Source organism: Hermetia illucens, chromosome 3 (assembly GCF_905115235.1).
Source record: "Hermetia illucens chromosome 3, iHerIll2.2.curated.20191125, whole genome shotgun sequence".
Classification (NCBI taxonomy): Eukaryota; Metazoa; Arthropoda; class Insecta; order Diptera; family Stratiomyidae; genus Hermetia; species Hermetia illucens.
Window position 1 is genome coordinate 16,913,513 of NC_051851.1, and position 18,401 is coordinate 16,931,913.

The window sequence follows — 18,401 nt, forward strand, 5'->3', positions numbered from 1 at the left end:
CACAAGGAGCTGGAATATGATGTCTGACGTTTTTGAAACCCGCGCGTTTATATCGACTGATATCGCGACGGCTTAGAAATCGGTTTGCATGGATTCGATCGAGGCCATTTCCGACAACCCTGACACGTCCGTAGCTTCAGAAATGCTGAAGATGGCCTGGACGCTAGCTCGTAAGTGTTGTAGCCATAATGATTTGAGGACGACATCGGTAATTTGTTGCCGTGACGGCTTCAGATTTTCAAGTTTCAGATCCGTAAGCAACTCATGCAGTTCAACCACCTGCGGCACTGAATAAGCAGTAATAATCCTGTTTTTGATTGTTCGATATCTGTCAGTGAGTGGCGGTGACTGAATGATGTCGGCCACTTATCCAAGAACGGATCCAATTCGCTCATTAGTTTGTCGAACTTGGACTCGTCCTTTGTCACCCGGTGTGTATGGAATTGTGCTGGCCGTGCCTTCCAAAACGGAGGCAATAGAAAGGCAGTCACTCTCCTGCTGGTCACTTGGAGAGCTGCGGGCGTCATCGAATTTCTCCTCCGTCATGTTGAATTGCGCCGTGGGCATGCAGAGCCGTACACGGAGAATCCGCATCGAATACAATAAAGTATGCAATAACGACGCCAACCAGTTGGCTGCTCCAATTCGACTGCCATTTTGCTAAACGAATAAGCGCCCCTGGTGGTGAGAGTTTTTTAGCACCTGAAGTGAGGTGCGCTTGAATCGCTACGTATACATATACACTATGGGCTACGTACAAATGGGATAGTCCTGCACTCAAATATACCTACATAAGAAACAAACAAAACCCTTCATACCTAAAGCGCCAAACTTCCGATTTCTGGCTGGTTGGATTTTAGAGTTCCGGGAAATTTAAAAGATAAAAGGATTTTGTCACTAAAATTTTGATAGAAAATTAAAATGACCATTTATTCATTAGTATCTAAAATACTTTAATGCTTATGGTGTAATAGGATGTGCAAATGGGAAGTAGGAATTTGGAAGAAGGATAGGTGCTGGATATACTGAATTAAATTTTGATTAACAATAGGCAATATTCACATTGACATTGGAAATAATTAATGTTCAGCCACAAGTATAGCATCCGCAAGCTTCAAATTTCATCTTTTTTGGGATATGATCGATTTCTCCAGCACTAACACTGTGGGAGTATTAGCAACTCAAAGTTTATAAACAAAATTCTCTCTGTTTGGAGCTAATAAATTAAATTCAACCCCACTCCGGTATAAAAGCTTGAGCTCGTGCCTATAATTTGCTCAGTTCTTTAAAATAGTTCTTGGTGGTACCTGTGGCCTGTGGCGAATTAGCAAACGCGAAAAGATATCAACGGAGTTATTTTTGATAAATTCGTTATTAGCGTTTCAGTTCAATCAGTCGTGATGATTGGGGCCGTGTTATCAGTTCTGTGGTCCCAATGGACTTTGTTTTTGGCTATTTTACTTTTCGTTGCCTATAAATGGCTAACGTCCACCTACGATTTTTTCGAGAAAAAAAATGTGCAATATGAAAAACCGACAATCTTTTTCGGGAATTTTAGAGGACTGCTACTCAGACAAGAGTCGGTTTTTGATATGTTCAAACGGATTTACATGAAATTTAAAGATTACAAGTAAGTTGAGATATTTCACGGGATTATTATCTGGTTGAATTGTTTTTCTATCTAAATTCAATTCGTATCTAAATAATCGGCTTGAGTATCTCACCTATAGACGAAGAGGGAGTACCAATTTGTAACTCAGCTCTAGACTAGAGTATGTGTTACTTACATGATTGAGGTCATATATGCAATGCTCACTATTCAACGTAATTAAGTATTCTGATATTTATAATTTGGATATATCTTGGTGATTCACTCGAGAAATCAATGAAGGAAGATGAACCGTATTCATGGCGTTAAATAGTCATTATTACGTAATTTCCATCATACTTTAAACCCGCAATCATTAATTCTCTGGGAAAAAAAGATGCTCTTCTATGAGGCTGGACTATTTTTGTATCCAAATGTAAAACGCAACTAAATAATTGCTAAAATTGAAGCGAATGGTCAAACCCTAGGAAACAATACAAAAGATACAAATTTTGAGGCAAAATCTAAACTCTGTTGGGTAACATTTACATACGTGGTGGGTGCCTTCCGTGCAATACTCATAATCCAATGAAATTGATCATGTTTTAGTTTAGATTTCGCTTTCATATTCTCACGGGTAGCGATCCATCCAAAAAAGATACTCAATCAAATGAATGCTGATGAACAATTCACTTACCACGATCATTGCTTTGAATCGTTGTTATTTCCTTCTTATCACCTACCATACAAACCATATGTTCTTAAAAAAAATGCCACCAATATAATAATAATCTCCTCTGAAAAAAAATAATAGCGATAATGATTAGATACGATATTTAGTGCTATTAGAAAAGATAAACCGGTTTCCGTTTGATTAATTCATTCAATTTAACTAATACCAGAAAAAAATTCGCCGATTAGTTTGTCTTCTCAATAATTTATAGTGTAGTCGGGTGAGAAAAAGTAGAGGTCATATTTTCCCAGTTTTCCAAGCACTTACCTGGTTATCTACATGTCACTTGCCTGTCGCACAACCTGTCATAGTCATATAGTTGCCATAGACTTCTATGTAAGGTATAGCGCGCCAATCACACCTACATGCCATTGATATCGATTCCTGGCAATGCGCTTTAGTTCTCCGCATGATTTTCCCAGAAGCTTGCACTGTTCCTCAAATGCTTGGTGCAACGCAGTTCTAGGGTCATTCACTCACCAACCCTCTTAAAGCAGTAAGCTCCAACCATGACCGCAATGGAAATATCGAACTTATAAAAAATAAATAATAAATTACGTATCTCAAAGTTGGCTCAACCTATTTTGCACAAGTGCGGGACTTTGTCCCCCCTACTCTCCACACCGGAACCTGCAAACAGTATCTGTGGATATTCTTGCTTCCCGAGGTGATAGTTTCAACCTCAGTGACCTGTAAGTGTTCCCACTATAATCCGAAGTTCCTTGTGAGATTTAACCAATCCATTGAGTGCTTGTGTTCGCATCCCCTCCTGAACATCCGTTTCTTATTCTACTGAAAGGTCCTGGTCCGTGTAGAAGTGTCGCTGCTCCCTTCCTGGCCAGTTCGTCCGCTGTCGGTTAAAAGAGCATTGTTATGCCCAGCCCCTCTGCTATGAGGTATTCGTCAGTTTACCTGGTAATCACCTGCTGATTTAAGTCATATGTCACAGCCACGCTCTCCCAGTTTGCCCTGTCATTCCAACGTGCTTCAAACTTCCTATCGAAACAATTGGGTTGGGTTGGGTTGGGGTTGGGGGTTGGGGGTTTGTCTAAACTACCATACTCCACATGAGCGGTGCCAGTACCCCAGCCTGCGGAGACTATTTCTATTTGCCTACTCTCTAAGATTCTGCTCATTCAGAAAACGATAGTCTTTCCCACACTCTTGCGGATTAGGTCATTTCGTAACTCAGTGTACCATGTGTTATCGAACGCTGCTTCGATGTCTAAAAACGCACAAAGTGCTATTTCTCCTATTTCACTGCTGCGACAGGTTATAGCAGTATGTTGGATTCTCACCTAGTAAAACCACCCCCACTTTTCCGCCCATATCCCGGCGGGACCACCATGAAGTATTACTTCGCGAGGAGGGCTCTGGTTTATACCAGCAAAACTTAGTTCCATAAGGAACTATGTTAGGTGGTAATTCAGTTCCATTAATACACAGGATCAGATCCAAGGGAATCATCCCCGCGATGCACACACTCAGATCTTGTCCTATATGCACTGCACACCCCCAGCGCGATTGGCCGTTATGCCGAACTTACTCTTCCCTAGTTCACCGCATTATCCAGTGGGCACGCCCAGACAGGAGCCGCGTATAGCAGGATTTATTTCACCAAACCCGCGAAAAGCGACCGAGAGTAGATTTTGGCTCTCCAATGTTAGCCACCATCCTTACAAGAGATGAGCTAGCCTTTGCTGCCTTTTCGTGCGCATAGTCCAGATGCCCCTTGAAGCTCAACTTGGTCCAATTTCACTATTTGAAGCCATGCTTTGATGGCATGAATGATTTCATGTGCATACAGTTCCACGTCCTGGTGGTGTTTCGCAACTACTACCACTGCCAGGTCGTCTGCAAAACAGAATAACGATGCCTCCTTTAGCACACGAAGGCCGAGCACTCGGTCATATATCATGTCCCACAGCAAACCCCGTACGGAGCCTTTGAGAACACCTTCAGTCATAACATATTCCTTCGGCCCGTTGTCCATCTCGTACCAAAGAAGTCCCTCCGAGAGGTAACTCTCGATTATCTAAACTAAGTAACGAGAGACGCCAAGTTTAGCCAGGGTGCCCTTAATACAACACTGGTTGACTGAGTTAAAGGCATTCCTGACATCCAGCATCACCGCCGCTCAGCATTTACCAGCACCCGATACCTACCGGGCCAGGTCTACAACCGTTGCAATGGTATCTACCGTAGACGGCGCTCTGCGAAAAACATACTGCCTTACCGATAGACCACCCGCTAGCTCGACGAACAGAAGAATCCTGTTGCATATCAATCTTCCCTGCAATGTATAAAGGGAAGATAGCGCGATATGAAGACGATCCGCCAGATGGTTTTAGAGGCTTCGCTAGCAGAACTAGCCCCAGCCTTTTTCACTGGGCGGGAAACTCTCCCTCGACCATGCACGATTTAAATGTACTTATGAACCATCCGGCCTGATTTTATCAGCCAACTTGAGGGCTTTGTTTGGAATCCTGTCCAATTCTGGAGCCTTATTGCCCACAATCCATCCACTTATCTCCCGTAGTTTCTCTTCGGTCACCCCAGGGATTGAGGAAACGTCTCGTTGAACCATTATATTAGGTCCACTTTCTTCCTATTGTGGGAAAAGGATTGCGATTAATTTGAACAATAGTCGCGGGCACGTCACTAGAAGTGATTTTCGTCCACGATTCTTGTTCATTACATCATTACAATTCCGCTTACTTTCCCGTATAGCCCGTATAGCCTTCTAATGTGTCTAGCATATCTGTCCATCTTACGGAATTGAAGGCATTTCTGAACGCGATATACTGGTCCCGTCCACCGATGGTGGCAGAGATTTTGACGCAAAAGTGATGTCAGGCATGTTTCCTTCGCAGCTTGGGCGCCGAAACGTAGCTGTGGATCAGGTGTTTAAAACTAAGAGCCCGGTTTTCGCCACCATTTCCAGAATCCGTTCTCTCTGGAGTCTGAGTGACGCATGCCCCATTAAAATCACTGGCTACCAGGATTCGTCCGTCCGTGCTCGAAATGGCGTTCTCCAGGCCACCCTAGCCCTTTGCAGTTCCGCCCTGAAGACTGGACAACGTCTCGAGCCCGCAGTGTGTGCGACACTCTCACCAGATGCGCCACGATCCCTGCAGAGAACGTAACTTTCGCTTTCATTGCAGATCTTCGCTTGATGACCTACTTGGCCGCATCTTCGGCATACCGTCCTCCTGTCCGGTTTCTTACAAGCTGCTGACGTGTGTCCATAGTCCTGACACCTGCTGAGGCATGCCCCATTCAAAGGCCCTAGTATTAAAACCACCGCTTATCAAGATTTGCCCCTACGTTCCCGAAACTTTGTCCTCCGGAGCATTCAGCCGGCGCCGAAAGTCCGGCATCGTCTCATTCGGTGTCAGGTGAACGCTAGAAAACGTTATCCCTCACATAAAGCCATTCCCTCGGCCTTAGGCAAGAACACGAAGTCGAACGTCGTCCCAAACTCAGATGGCAAGGTTATCCGATAAGTCAAGATGCCGGGTCCCTGTTTCGGTATTGCTCGCTAATTAGCACTAAATCAGCCTTTATCTCCGCAGTGGACTGCACTAGCAAATGGTGAGCGCTTGCACTGTGGGTCATAGTTCAGAGACCTGTAGCACTTGATGGGGATTATCCGCATTCATACCTTGCATACTACCCATACAATTGTGATTTTACTGCTGCTAAGTAGTTTCCTCCCATGTTGCTCGGGGACTTCCACCACGACGAGCTTTTGGCCTAAAGCATTTACAGAGGTGATACCTATCCGGGCTTGGTTATCTCTAGACATTTACGCTTTATGGGTTCCTCCACTTTCACCTTTTCTGTGAAGCAGTCAAGATCTCCGATTTCTAGAGTCACCGAGGCGACCAAGGCGCTTCGCAGAACGGACTCGGGCTTAGTTCGACTTGGACTCCGCCACCCTTCATTTTCCGTATGGAAGAAACTTCTACTCCGTTGTCCTTGAGTTTCATCCTGTAGCGGATTTCACTAAGGACCTCCACAAATGTCTTGTTTTCCGTCGCCTTAATGAGCAGAGCCGACGGTTTACTCGGCGTAGCCAGTTATTTAGTTTCATCATTTTTCGCCTTCTTTTTTTTGGGCCCTGGAAACTACTTTTATTCAGTCTCCTTCAGGCACGTCCTCCTCTTTCTGCCTTTTCCCCGTTCGCTTTGCAGTGGGGTATCTGCGTTCCGTTTGGCGCTAGCAGTGTTCTCAGCGGGAAATGCGGCTGTTTCTACTTTCCAATGGTCTTCCGCTGCTCTCCACGTTTGCCTGAAGGAGCAGATGCGGTTCAGCAGTTCCTCTAGTTTCATCAGCCCGTTTTGATGTTCCTCTGGAGGAACTTTGCTGACCGCATACGCTTCCCCACTGCCGCGCGTTTCCTGATGAGCCTTTCCTTTTCGGCTCTAGCTAGCCCCGTCGACTGCTCTTCTACTGGGTTCGTGTCCGAATCCACCTGCTCAGAACTAGCGATTCTGACTGGGCTTTTTCCCGGAACAGAGATACTACAGGGTATTGGAGTTGCCGCCCCCGCACCTTCAGTCTGGCTGCCACTTTCGCTGCTCGGTGCGATGAGCGACGCATTTTCCAATTCCCTGAGACCTGACCTACGCTTAGCTGATTCCGGAACTCGTGAACAGATCAGCGCTCGTTCGGGGCAACGCGGTCTGCTAACACCGGTTCAATGCACATAACTCGACCAGGATCCAAAAGGGGTTGGCTCCTGATTAACATCATAACTATCACTTTGGCAGAGCTAGGCTCACACCACCCCATTGACGTCGACGGAGAGCTGTCAACGGCTCCGGGGAGTGTCAGTGTGTCCCGACGTGTACCGATCATTCGTGGTTCACTCTTCACCAAGATTCTTTCTCAAGGCTACTACCTAGGACGCAAGTATTTTACCAGCTTGGGGCCGGAACTACTTACTCGAACACCTTGGGGACGTCGCTGCCCGTATCATAAGCGACCTGTTAAAAGTCGCTGGAGATGGTCCTTGAGAAACGACCGTATCCATAGTCGTCTATAAAGCGCACACAGAGAGTTTGACAAAACCTTGGGTATGTTACGGTTGTAGCTCTATTGGTCTGGAATAGTTGTATTTGTGCAAAGTATGGCCTCTCATGGAAGTACTTACGTCCTTTTGTGACAGCAGAATGCCTTGGGCCAGAAGTTTGTGAAATCAAAAGTCACCGGAAAACTGAGAGCTAGCAAATATGAATTTCCAATAAGTCTGAAAATCATCTCGTCCTTGGCAGTTTCAGGTGAGTGACGAAAAACAGCTTCCCTGTAGTTCCCGCGGTCTCTAACTTACAGGTTTTCTGGTTCCTTGAGCATATATTTGTTCCACCAGCACTCGATATGTCTCCCTTTTCACACGAAATTATCTGCCTTTGCACGCCCTATTATCCCCCACCATTAAAGCTTATCAACGGGGTAAGATTCCGGAAAAGGGCAATTTTCAATAGAAGGCTCCTTTCTTCGTCTATGCATTGAAAAAAATAGCTAAAATAATTTTATAATAAGCAAAAAAACACCTCGAGAGCTTGCTCGACAGGAAGCAGGCTTGCTTCCGTCCTAGATTCTCCTGCGCCAACAACATTAACTCCCTTCAAAGCATTTTGGGGCAATGTGGCGGACTTAGATCCCCGGACTATCTGGTTTGCATTCATTCCAGAAAGGGTTTCGACAACACCAACCAGGAATACATCGGTAGTGGTCCACGAAGGAACTACCTTCTGGAAGAACGAACGCTTACTACCATTAGAGCCAGCTACGGCGAAGCAGCATATCAGGTGCTGCATCAAGGTAAAATCTTGGAGGAAACTTTAAAGCGGTGTCGTCCAAGGATAGATTCTGTCACCAATCTTTTTTCTCCTCGTTTTCGGTGAGGTCCATCTTGCTGCCCCAACAGGAGGATATGATGGGATTGAGGAGAACATAACCGCGATAAATTTACCTTCAGTTCTCTGCCCAAAATTAGGAAATACAACTATTTCAACATCAACATCAAATTGAGACAATCCACATCAATCACCCTCTGAACTACTATTTGAGCACATGAAAAGCAACCGAAACTGTTGTACTGTTGTTCAAAGGTTCCAAGCTTGCATCAAGTGTTGTCTGCATCTTGTCATCGAAGTATTCCAGTTTGGAACAACAATAAAAGATAAACTTCCCCCCGGTGAGGCTAGATCGGAAGACGGTCATACTTCATAGGTCATACATTGAGAAAGACCGTCAATTCCATTGGTAGTTATGCATGCAATGGAGAGACTATATCAAATGAGGAACCCGTGAACATTCGGACCAGATACCTCCAGAAGTCTGGACTAGAAAGGGAAAGTGACAGCGGGTAAGACGCACTTAAAGAAAGAGCGACCACTCCCTTGTGAATTATATCATGCAATGGAATACACTATCCCAAGATGGCCAACTTGTGGGTCGTCCTAGAAATACGTGGCGCAAAACAGTGGAGAAAAAGTGCAGACTTCTCGGAAAGTCGTAGAGGCAGCTGCAGCAAATATCATGCAATATTGTCAGGCTTGTTGCCAGCAGTGGCTTTGGTATACATATGCTATGGTCAGTGGGTCACCAGGTTTCACTCACATTCTATCGTCAAGGTGTCGGTCGTCTCTTCATCGACTTTTCTGAGCATTGGCAGGCATTCTCATGTTTTCAATTTAGTGTCTTCTGAATCGAGGTCTCCGGCCAATATAAATCTGATTACACATCGAACCAGTTGCAATCATGCTCCTAGCTTCCCTTTCTCGCGCCTGTTCTATTGAAGTTGTTGTAGAAGGTTCTACCAGGTAGGAGTCAGCTCCCTTAGCAGGTTGTTGACTCAGGTTTCCCGCGCGAGGGTTGATATGGTCGGGTCTGATTGATGTACTCAAGGTGCACAACATCATTCTCTTCTTCGAGTATGCTTGTTCAAAGTTAGCAGACTTCACTCAAACGAGGATTGCAAGAAACTGCTCCACCTTTAGTATATGCTTAGCAATTTTTTAATGTGTATTTACGTATTACAGATATTATGGCATGTTTGAACTGCGCAAACCAAACCTTATGATTGCCAGCCCTGAAATTATTAAACAAATCACCATCAAGGACTTCGATTACTTCCTAAATCATAGAGCTGTTTTCGACTCTGAAAATGAGCCGCTCTTCGGTAACTCTCTGTTCGCTTTAAAGGATCAAAAGTGGAAGGACATGCGAGCCACCCTCAGTCCAGCTTTCACCGGGAGCAAAATGCGTTCAATGTTTCAATTTGTGGAGGACTGTAGTCATAACGCCAGCAAATTTTTGAAGTCGGAAGCAAAAGACAAAGAACAGATAGAAATCGAATTGAAGGACTTTTTTACCCGCTTCACCAACGACGTGATAGCAACATGCGCATTCGGGGTTCAAGTAAATTCGTTACTAGACAAGGATAATCAATTTTATCTTATGTCGAAGAAAGCTACGAACTTCTCAGGAATTGCGGTTATTAAGTTCTTCCTGTTTTCGAGTTTTAATGAGATAATGAAGGTGAGGTTTCCTTTTTATTCTAATGAGCACCGAGTGGATGTCTAACTGATGAGTCTTTGTCGCAGCTCCTCAAAGTAAGGTTTTTTGATAAGAAGTTCTCGAAATACTTCTACAGTCTCGTGTTGGATACGATGCAAGAAAGGGCCAAAAAAGGAATCATACGCCCGGACATGATTAACCTTCTCATGGAAGCTCGTAAGGGAGTTCTGCAGTCATCCGATGTCGGGAAACCCGAAGTGGAAGACGGTTTTGCCGCTGTTCAAGAATCGAGTGTAAGCCAAAAAGCAGTGGACCATATTTGGACCGATGACGTCTTGGTCGCCCAATGCTTCGTATTCTTCGTCGCCGGTTTCGAGACATCATCCGTTTTAATGTGTTTCTGTGCCCACGAGCTAATGGAGAACCCCGACATCCAGCAAAAACTAATCAAGGAAATCGATCAAGTTCGTGAGGAACTGGGAGATAAACCTTTAACATATGAAGTTCTTCAACGAATGCAGTACATGGATATGGTTATATCAGAAACACTGAGAAAATGGCCACCAGCATTAGTCACAGATCGTGTCTGCACCAAACCCTATGTAATTCGTGATAATGAAGGCGAAGGCGTCAAATTGGTCCCAGGAGATTCCATTTCAATACCCATCGTTGGCTTGCACCGTGACCCAGACTATTTCCCCAACCCAGATAAATTCGACCCCGAACGGTTTAGCCCGGAAAATAAAGACCAAATAAAACCATTTACTTATATACCATTTGGGGTTGGTCCGAGGAACTGCATCGGTAAGTAATTAATGATTATGTTGCAGTCTAGGATAATGGAGTAAATATGTCTTCAAATTTGATCCCTTTTCAGGTTCCAGATTTGCATTAATGGAAGCTAAGGCAATTATCTTCCATTTGTTATCGGAATTTACTTTTGAGGCTTCCCCACGGACACGCATCCCGATATCTTTGGACAAAAGTGGTTTCCAAATCAAACCGGAGGGCGGGTTCTGGATCAGGTTCAAACCTAGAGTGTGAAGTTACTCATTACTATGACCAAGTGTACTAATCGAAATAAAGTAATAGGATAGCGAGATTTGTATCCATATGTCCTTATAAACTATAGTTTTACATAAGAGTCTCAATTCGAGTCTTTCTTTCGGCAGAAAACAGGAACAGACCTTAGAAGCACCTCAGCTATTCCCACTTGAGTGCTGGTCGCTAGTTGTAGACAGAATGATTCCTGTCTGCTTCGTCCTTTTACGATGGGCTGTATGGATTGCAAGACCAGTAGGGATGACACTCAGAAATCCCCTGTTGCGGTAGTGGATTCGCTGCTGGAGGTTGACTTCGAGAAGTCTGTGTGTGATTGGAGGTGTGCTAGTGTTAGATTCCGTTTTTTCGTATTGAATTGACCCGCTTGAGGATGTAAAAACAATCCCACAACTCCAAACGGCTTCTGTGTCGCGATACGTCTGGATGCTCATGTAGGTTTCATAGCCTGCGCGAGGTGAAGTAAGCCACGAAAACTGTTCGGAAGCCGAGAGGACTATCGATAACAGCTCGGAGCAAGGGACGTTTCGACTGTGCGGCGAAAACGCTTAACCATACCTCTTTGATTGCTGTTGATGCGAATTGCGCCCATTGGTCCGAAGTAAGCGTGAGACCCATTGTAATTACACGGCATTGGTGACATTTGCAGCACGTTGATCTGGAAGAGCGATGGGGACCGGTCACCAGAAGGACCAATCGGGGAAACACCGCATAATTACACTCAGACTGACCTAGTCCTTCAAGAAACTCGTTGGTAGAGCTAATATGCCAGCTACTCTCGACTAACATGCAGTGACGGTAGAAATTAAGCATCTCAAAAATTGACGGCTGTCTCTGACCTCAATGACTTGGATGTTGCACGGCGAAAGCCTGACACTCTGTTAAACGGTGTATCCGAGGTATTCCAATTTGTTTTTGCCCAGAACACATTTGAAAAGGAGTTGCTGTAGCTTTCGCAGGTGCTGACCGTGGTCGTCCAAACCACGAATATGCCGCCCGTCGTGCAAACGGAAAGTCCCACAGAGGATTGTCCATGGTGCGTTGGAACCACTGAGCTGCGCGCTCAAAGAGGCCGAATGGAGATATGACCGCTGCTTTCGGAATGTCACCGTCTTTTTTTTGTCTTTTGTCCTTTTCTTCGATCGCATCTGACAGGAAGTCTTCCAGAAACCGGCCACAAAAAAGATGTTGGTATGCAAGTCTTGCAGCAAATTTTCAATGATGGGCAACGAGTAATAATCCGGAGGCGTGGAAGCGTTTAGACGCCTACAGTCGCCGGTGTGCCGTATACTTTTGAGACATGGTGGAGTGGCTGGAAGATGATGAAATAACGATCATATAAATCGTGAAATTGCTTCTTGGTCGCTTCAAGGCAGGGTCTCACGAGCTTACGTGGGTGAACCCATTATGTGAATTTCATGTTGCACCAGACGGTCCAAAGATGGTTTTGTTCTGTAGAGACTAGACTTCCTGAATTCTTCTAGAAGGGCTGCGTAAAAACATCAAAGTTCTCCCAAGGATGTAAAGACCTCCGAAATAGTAGAGTACGCTGTGAATAGAAGTAGTTTCCACGTTGCCTTACGAGGTAAGCCCAATTAATAAATCGTATAATTTTTTACCCTAAATATCAATGAGGAGATGGAGTGTTGACTGCATTGAGAATGAGAGGCTGTCGTTAGATTTAGTGTTTCCTGTGTGTGCTACAGTTTCATGATCATCACACGCTGTGCAAGTGATAAGCTCACAGCAGCAACAGAAACACAAGACGAACACAGCCACCCCTGACAACTGGGATTTGATCCCAGAGCAGCGAGATTGGGAGGCTTACGCTCTACCCAATCAACCATCGCGCTAGATTTGCTTGCTCTGAATCTGAATCGATCAGGAACTTAATTCAGCAGTTGCGGTAGAATACGTGCAGACGGTTTTGTGCAGGTATAGAAGCACCAGTGTAGGTTGGCATCCGGAGAGTTAGGGCAGTTTCTATTATTCTCGAAAGTCTTACTTGTGTTCGATAGCGGAGGATGTAACCTGGGATTCGATCGACTGCCTGTTCAGAGAGATCATTTCAAATGAACGCTACCTATCTCCTTCCAAATGAATCTAGTGAACGTTGAACGACACCTCCATCTTCAGAAACAATATCCTTGGGTTAGTTTTCCAGAACGGCAGAAGATTGCCATTTCGATACTCACTTGGTGCTACTCCATCTTATCTGGTCACAACTGTCGACTCCTTGGAGCTCGAAGTCTTGGAAAAAACATGGATCCTTGGCTAGGCGAAAATAGAAAAGGAGTGCGACCACGATGCTTAGTACTTCGTTTTATTCTATTGCTATTAACACCAAGTGATAGGTCAGAGATGCTTAACCACTGAAAACTTGAAAATTGGAAACAAGATATGCTCGAAAGACAAAGTAAGTATCAATAGAGTGCTATCTTCTAAAACACTGGAGTAACACCCGGAGTAGATGGCATTCTCCCAGCACTACTCCAAAGGTACTAAAAATTACACTTTGCTCCCTACCGAGGTGCTAAGGGACAATACATTGCAGAGATCAATATCCAACAGCCGGTCGCGAAATTATTCCCAAGCTAGCTAGTTTCCGGATTGGACCGCCGAAACTGCCAATACCAGTCCACCGCTTCTCTCGTAAAAAATATATATGCATGTTCCAGTAGGAGAGATCCGACTCATCAAAACCTAATTGAGAGTCAGAAAAAGGGTATCTTCCACAAGTTCAATTCACAAAGGATTGGGGTTGGCCAAAAAACCATCTTGAGTGGCCGGAGTCGACCAAGTGAAGGTCCACCTGCAAATTTGAAGTAGGTGACCCTTTTCGAACACTCGCATTCTTCCTCTTTGCAACCAATGTCAAAACTAATATTGGCTTCCAAAAGTACAATTGATACATTTGATATACCACATGCCTATATTCGAAAAAAATATTTGTGCCCTCCTGGGAAGCCCTCTTTAAGTTCAATATGGGAATATTCACCACGTGTGTGGGGGTTTGCAGTTCCAAACTTATCTCAAAATTTCGCGATAACAGGTGCAAAATTTTCTGAGATTAGACAGTCAGACAAACACATAAATAGATACCAACCCAATCAATACCAAAAGTAAGTCTCTCCGTGAATAACGTGGCCCTCAAATCGGGAAATCTACATCATCATCATCATCAACGGCGCAACAAACGGTATCCGATCTACCTTAATAAGGAACTCCAGACACCGCGGTTTTGCCCCGAGGTCCGTCAATTCGATATCCCTAAAGCTGTCTGGCATCCTGACTGACACTATCGCCCCTTTTCAGGCAGGGTCTGCCTCGTCTTCTGTTTCTACCATAGATATTTCCCTGATATTGAGCCAGCCAAGGGGGCCTTTCAGATAGGCAGTATGGGTTCCGTAAAGCCAGATCAGCCATTGATTCCATCAAAATGGTTACTGGCTTGGCCGAAAATGCAATTAACGGAAGGGGTTGTACCAGCAAGTATTGTATGGTGATAACCATGGATGTGAGGAATGCATTCAAATCGGCCAATTGGAACCTTATACGAAAGTCTCTGGCGACGATTAGTGTTCCCAGCTACCTCGCCGCTATTATCGATAGCTACTTGAAAGAGCGAACACTTTGGTATAATACTGATAATGGACCCAAGGGGTACGTTGTCTTCGCGAATGTCCCACAGGGCTCTGTACTGGGCTCACTACTGTCGAACATCATGTATAATGCTGTTCTTAACCTTCCGGTTCCAGAGGAGGCCACGGTGGTGGTCGCAAAGCATCTCGAGGATGCTGAGTTGTAATCAAGCGAAGCAATCAATGTTGTTAAGGCTTGGTTAAAGAGTGCTGGACTGGCACTCGCGGAGGAACAAACGGAAGCGGTGCTCATCATTAAGTGCCGCAAAAGAAGTTACGCCTGCATTAGAATCGGGAATCGTATCATCACTTCCAAGCCGGCCATCAAATACTTGGGGGTGATGATAGACGGAGAACTCAATTTTAAGCAGCACATCCACCGCGATTATGGCTCTCGCAAGGATGACGCCGAACGTAGGAGAACCGCGGCATATTTGCAGGCTGCTTATAGCCAGGATAGTGAGTTCAATCATGCTGTTTGCAGTCCTAGTTTGGAGAAAAGCGCTGCAGATTTTAGGCAATGCACATAAACTAAGTACGGTTTACAGAAGAACAGCCTTAAGGGTGCGTTCTGAATTCAGGACCGTCTCAGACGATGCAGCGTTCGTCATCTCGGTAATGATGCCGATTGACATCCTGGCAACCAAAATAATGAACATCTATAACACCAAGTCCGTCTCTCCTTTATCGCAGGTGAAAAAAGCCGAAAGTGATAGATTCATAAACAGATGGCAACAGCAATGGGGCCAGAAAAGAAAAGAGTCCTTGGACTTACAGGGTGATCGCTTCCACCGGGGAGTGGCTGGAGAGAAAGCATGGGGCGATCAATTATAATCTCACTCAGTTTCTCACCGGCCATGGAGAATACCGTCAATGCTTGTACAGGTTTAAATTGGACACTTCATCTAACCGTCCAAACTGCGACGGGATCTCAGAGGACCCAGCGCACGTATTCTTCCAATGTCCTAGGTTCGTGGAAGAAAGGAGGAACCTAGAGGAAACTCTAGGTGAAGTGCTATCACCGGAAAATTTTGTGCGGAGAATAGTAGCTGTAGGGGGTGGTTTTAGTGGATAAAAACCCCACACTCCGGCGTGCCCAAGACAGAGTCTTTTGAAGATTTCCAACTCCTTAAAAAAACAAGTCCGGAAACCGGAAGCTGGACGCTTCAGTTACGAAAGGTTTTGTGTATTTCTTAGTACATAGCACGTAATATATCTATACATTATGTGAGAGTATCCACTTTCGGGTGATATGGACATTCATAGTCTTAAATTTTCAAAGAAGCAACAAATTTGAGGTATTATAACTTTGTTAGTAATAGTGCGATTTCCACCAAACTTGGTAAGATGCTCTATATTATTATAATTACAAAAAATTGTAGTAATATACTATTATTAATTTTATTTAAACAGATATCGGCATGGAAGGTATTTCGGAGCCCAGGCACCATATAGTGGCAACCTCCTGATTTTTTTCAGATTTTTCGGTTTGGTAGTTTCTGAGAATGGCCCCCTTAAAGAAGTGATCACTTTCAAACCCCCGCGCTCCCCACCCTTCCAACGAATGTCAAAACTAAGATCGGCTTTGAAAAGTACTAATCGAGACCTTTAATTTGATACCCCACATGACTATATTTGATGAAAAAAAATTTTACACCCCCCTTTTGCATGTATGGGGACCCCCCTTAAATTCGACGTAAAAGGATGTAATTCACTGTATGCGTGAGCGTCCACAGTTCCCACCTTTCTACCAAATTTGGTGTCAATCGCTATAACCGTCTGCGAGAAAAATTCGTGTGACGGACCGACAGACAGACAGACAGACAGATAGACAGACAGACAGACAGACAGTAAACCCTGTGACGAGTTGCCAGATCTCCAATCAGGCGCGACCCCAGGTGGCGGATAGGGGCATACCTATTGATGTGTAAATATGTGTTCATGCACTTTTCTTTTCTGACTGTACATGGGCTAGTGTTTACTCATCTCTGGTGCGCGGACCAAAATGGCTATGGGAAGGATACCCAGGACATAAAACCACCATAGGAGACGAGAGAAGGAGGAAACTTACGGTGCAGGGGCTCGGAACCCCAGTACCGGCGGCTTTTGGGAGTGAGCAAGCGGGCTCCCGGTCGTCGATATCCCTCGACCGCAGTGCCTCGGTGGTGGACAACTTGGCCACCTTGGCATATAATGCTACAAGTGATTTGGATCTGGAGAAGGAGGTATTCAAGCGAAGTACAACTTTACCGAGAACACCAATAACAAGACCAAACAAAGATGAACTAAAAGCAGCTTTTTGGACAACAAAAACCGTGACAACACCCACCGCACATGTTCAAGATGCTCGACAGCAGGAGATGCTCCAGGAACAAGGAAGAGATCCATTCAAAAGAAGCTCATCAACTTTGAGATTTCCACCAATGCCAAAGACGATGAAGGATAAAGTACAGGCCAAAAGTGAAGGACCATGTAAAAGGAGTAACCCAGCCGGGACTTATAGGGAGCAGAGTCCCGATCCGGAGGAATTACCCTTCACCCAGCTTGGGGCAAAAATAGTTGAGCTGTCCGAGTTTATCAAGGACAAGCACAACGTGCACCAAGCCATAAAGAATATGGTGAGGGCTATTAGAGTCCTCTATAATAGGTCACAGATGGAGGAAAAGAATAATAATGCCACGCCGAACCCCGCTGTACCAACAGTATCACAAGCGACCCAAGTGACGCCTAACCGTACTACCATCGAATCCCAGCGAAATAAGCGAGTACGTGAAAAAGAGGGGGATCCTTTAAATAATCAGCAGGCGCCTAAAAGAAAAAAGGGCGGACAGGACATCCTGAAAATCAACACCAACAGCTCAGAAGGAGGAAAGCATACAGCGAATCTAGGAAACTCGACCAGCGTTGCGAAGCCCAAAACGAGCGGAAACGATGGATGGACTAAAGTTACCAACAAAAAAGTGAAACGAAAAGCAAAAGTGCGAACTCGTCCAGATGCGATTGTTATCTCCAGTAAGGGTAATCTGTCCTACGCGGAGATACTCAAAAAGGTCAAAGCTGATCCCGACCTAAAAGATCTGAGCGGAAATGTGAACAGAATCCGAAGAACCCAGAAAGGGGATCTCATGTTCGAGCTGAAAAGATCCAGCGTGGGCAAGGCTGATGACTTTCGCACTCGGGTGAAGGACTCACTTGGGGAGAATGCCGCAGTGCGTGCCCAAAAACATGAGATCTATATACAATGTAAGGATCTCGATGAAGTTACATCGAAAGGAGAAATTTGCACTGCTCTGAAGGAGCAATTCAATTGCACTGCTCTGAAGGAGCAATTCAAGTTGAAAGAACTTACAGAGGAGTCTGTTGTCGGTCTACGGAAAGCCTATGGTGGCACTCAAACGACCACCATACGAGTGCCAGCGGAGGCAGCGCAGATGTTGTTATCTGCCGGAAGGGTTCGGATTGGATGGGTAGTCTGCCGATTAAGAGAGCAAACTTCACTAAAGAGGTGCTTTAAATGCCTCATGTTTGGGCACTTCGCGAAGACATGCACCAGCAGCATTGATCGGTCCGATCGATGCAGAAGGTGTGGGGAGAAAGGTCATATTGCCAGAGAGTGCAATAGGGACCCCAAATACCTATTGTGTGAAGCAAAAGAGGGACAGGATAACCGGCACATTGCCGGAAGTGGCAAATGTCGGGAATTTAGGAAGGCGCTCACTGCAATGAGAAAATGAGGTTTATTCAAATAAACCTGAATCATTGCAGGGTCGCCCAGGATTTACTTGAGCAGACCACGTTCGAATCTAAGATGGAAGTTGCCATCATAAGTGAACCGTACAGAAACCGTCAC

The 18,401-nt window shown here is 45.0% G+C and overlaps 1 protein-coding gene across 1 annotated transcript; it reads left to right on the plus strand.

Moving 5' to 3' along the window:
• The first annotated feature begins 1,294 nt into the window (after positions 1-1,294).
• LOC119652880 (probable cytochrome P450 9f2) lies at positions 1,295-10,951 on the plus strand. Its single transcript, XM_038057244.1, has 4 exons — positions 1,295-1,630; positions 9,374-9,872; positions 9,938-10,655; positions 10,729-10,951. Exons 1-4 carry the CDS (start codon positions 1,401-1,403, stop codon positions 10,893-10,895), a joined length of 1,614 nt encoding a protein of 537 aa, XP_037913172.1. The 5' UTR covers positions 1,295-1,400; the 3' UTR covers positions 10,896-10,951.
• Positions 10,952-18,401: the final 7,450 nt, after the last annotated feature.

Bases quoted from the DNA above. Each gene is read 5' to 3' on its own strand.
- LOC119652880 (XM_038057244.1), top strand. From the start codon at position 1,401: ATGATTGGGGCCGTGTTATCAGTTCTGTGGTCCCAATGGACTTTGTTT. The intron at 1,631-9,373 runs GTAAGTTGAGAT...TACGTATTACAG, and splicing joins ATGAAATTTAAAGATTACAA to ATATTATGGCATGTTTGAAC. The intron at 9,873-9,937 runs GTGAGGTTTCCT...TCTTTGTCGCAG, and splicing joins GTTTTAATGAGATAATGAAG to CTCCTCAAAGTAAGGTTTTT.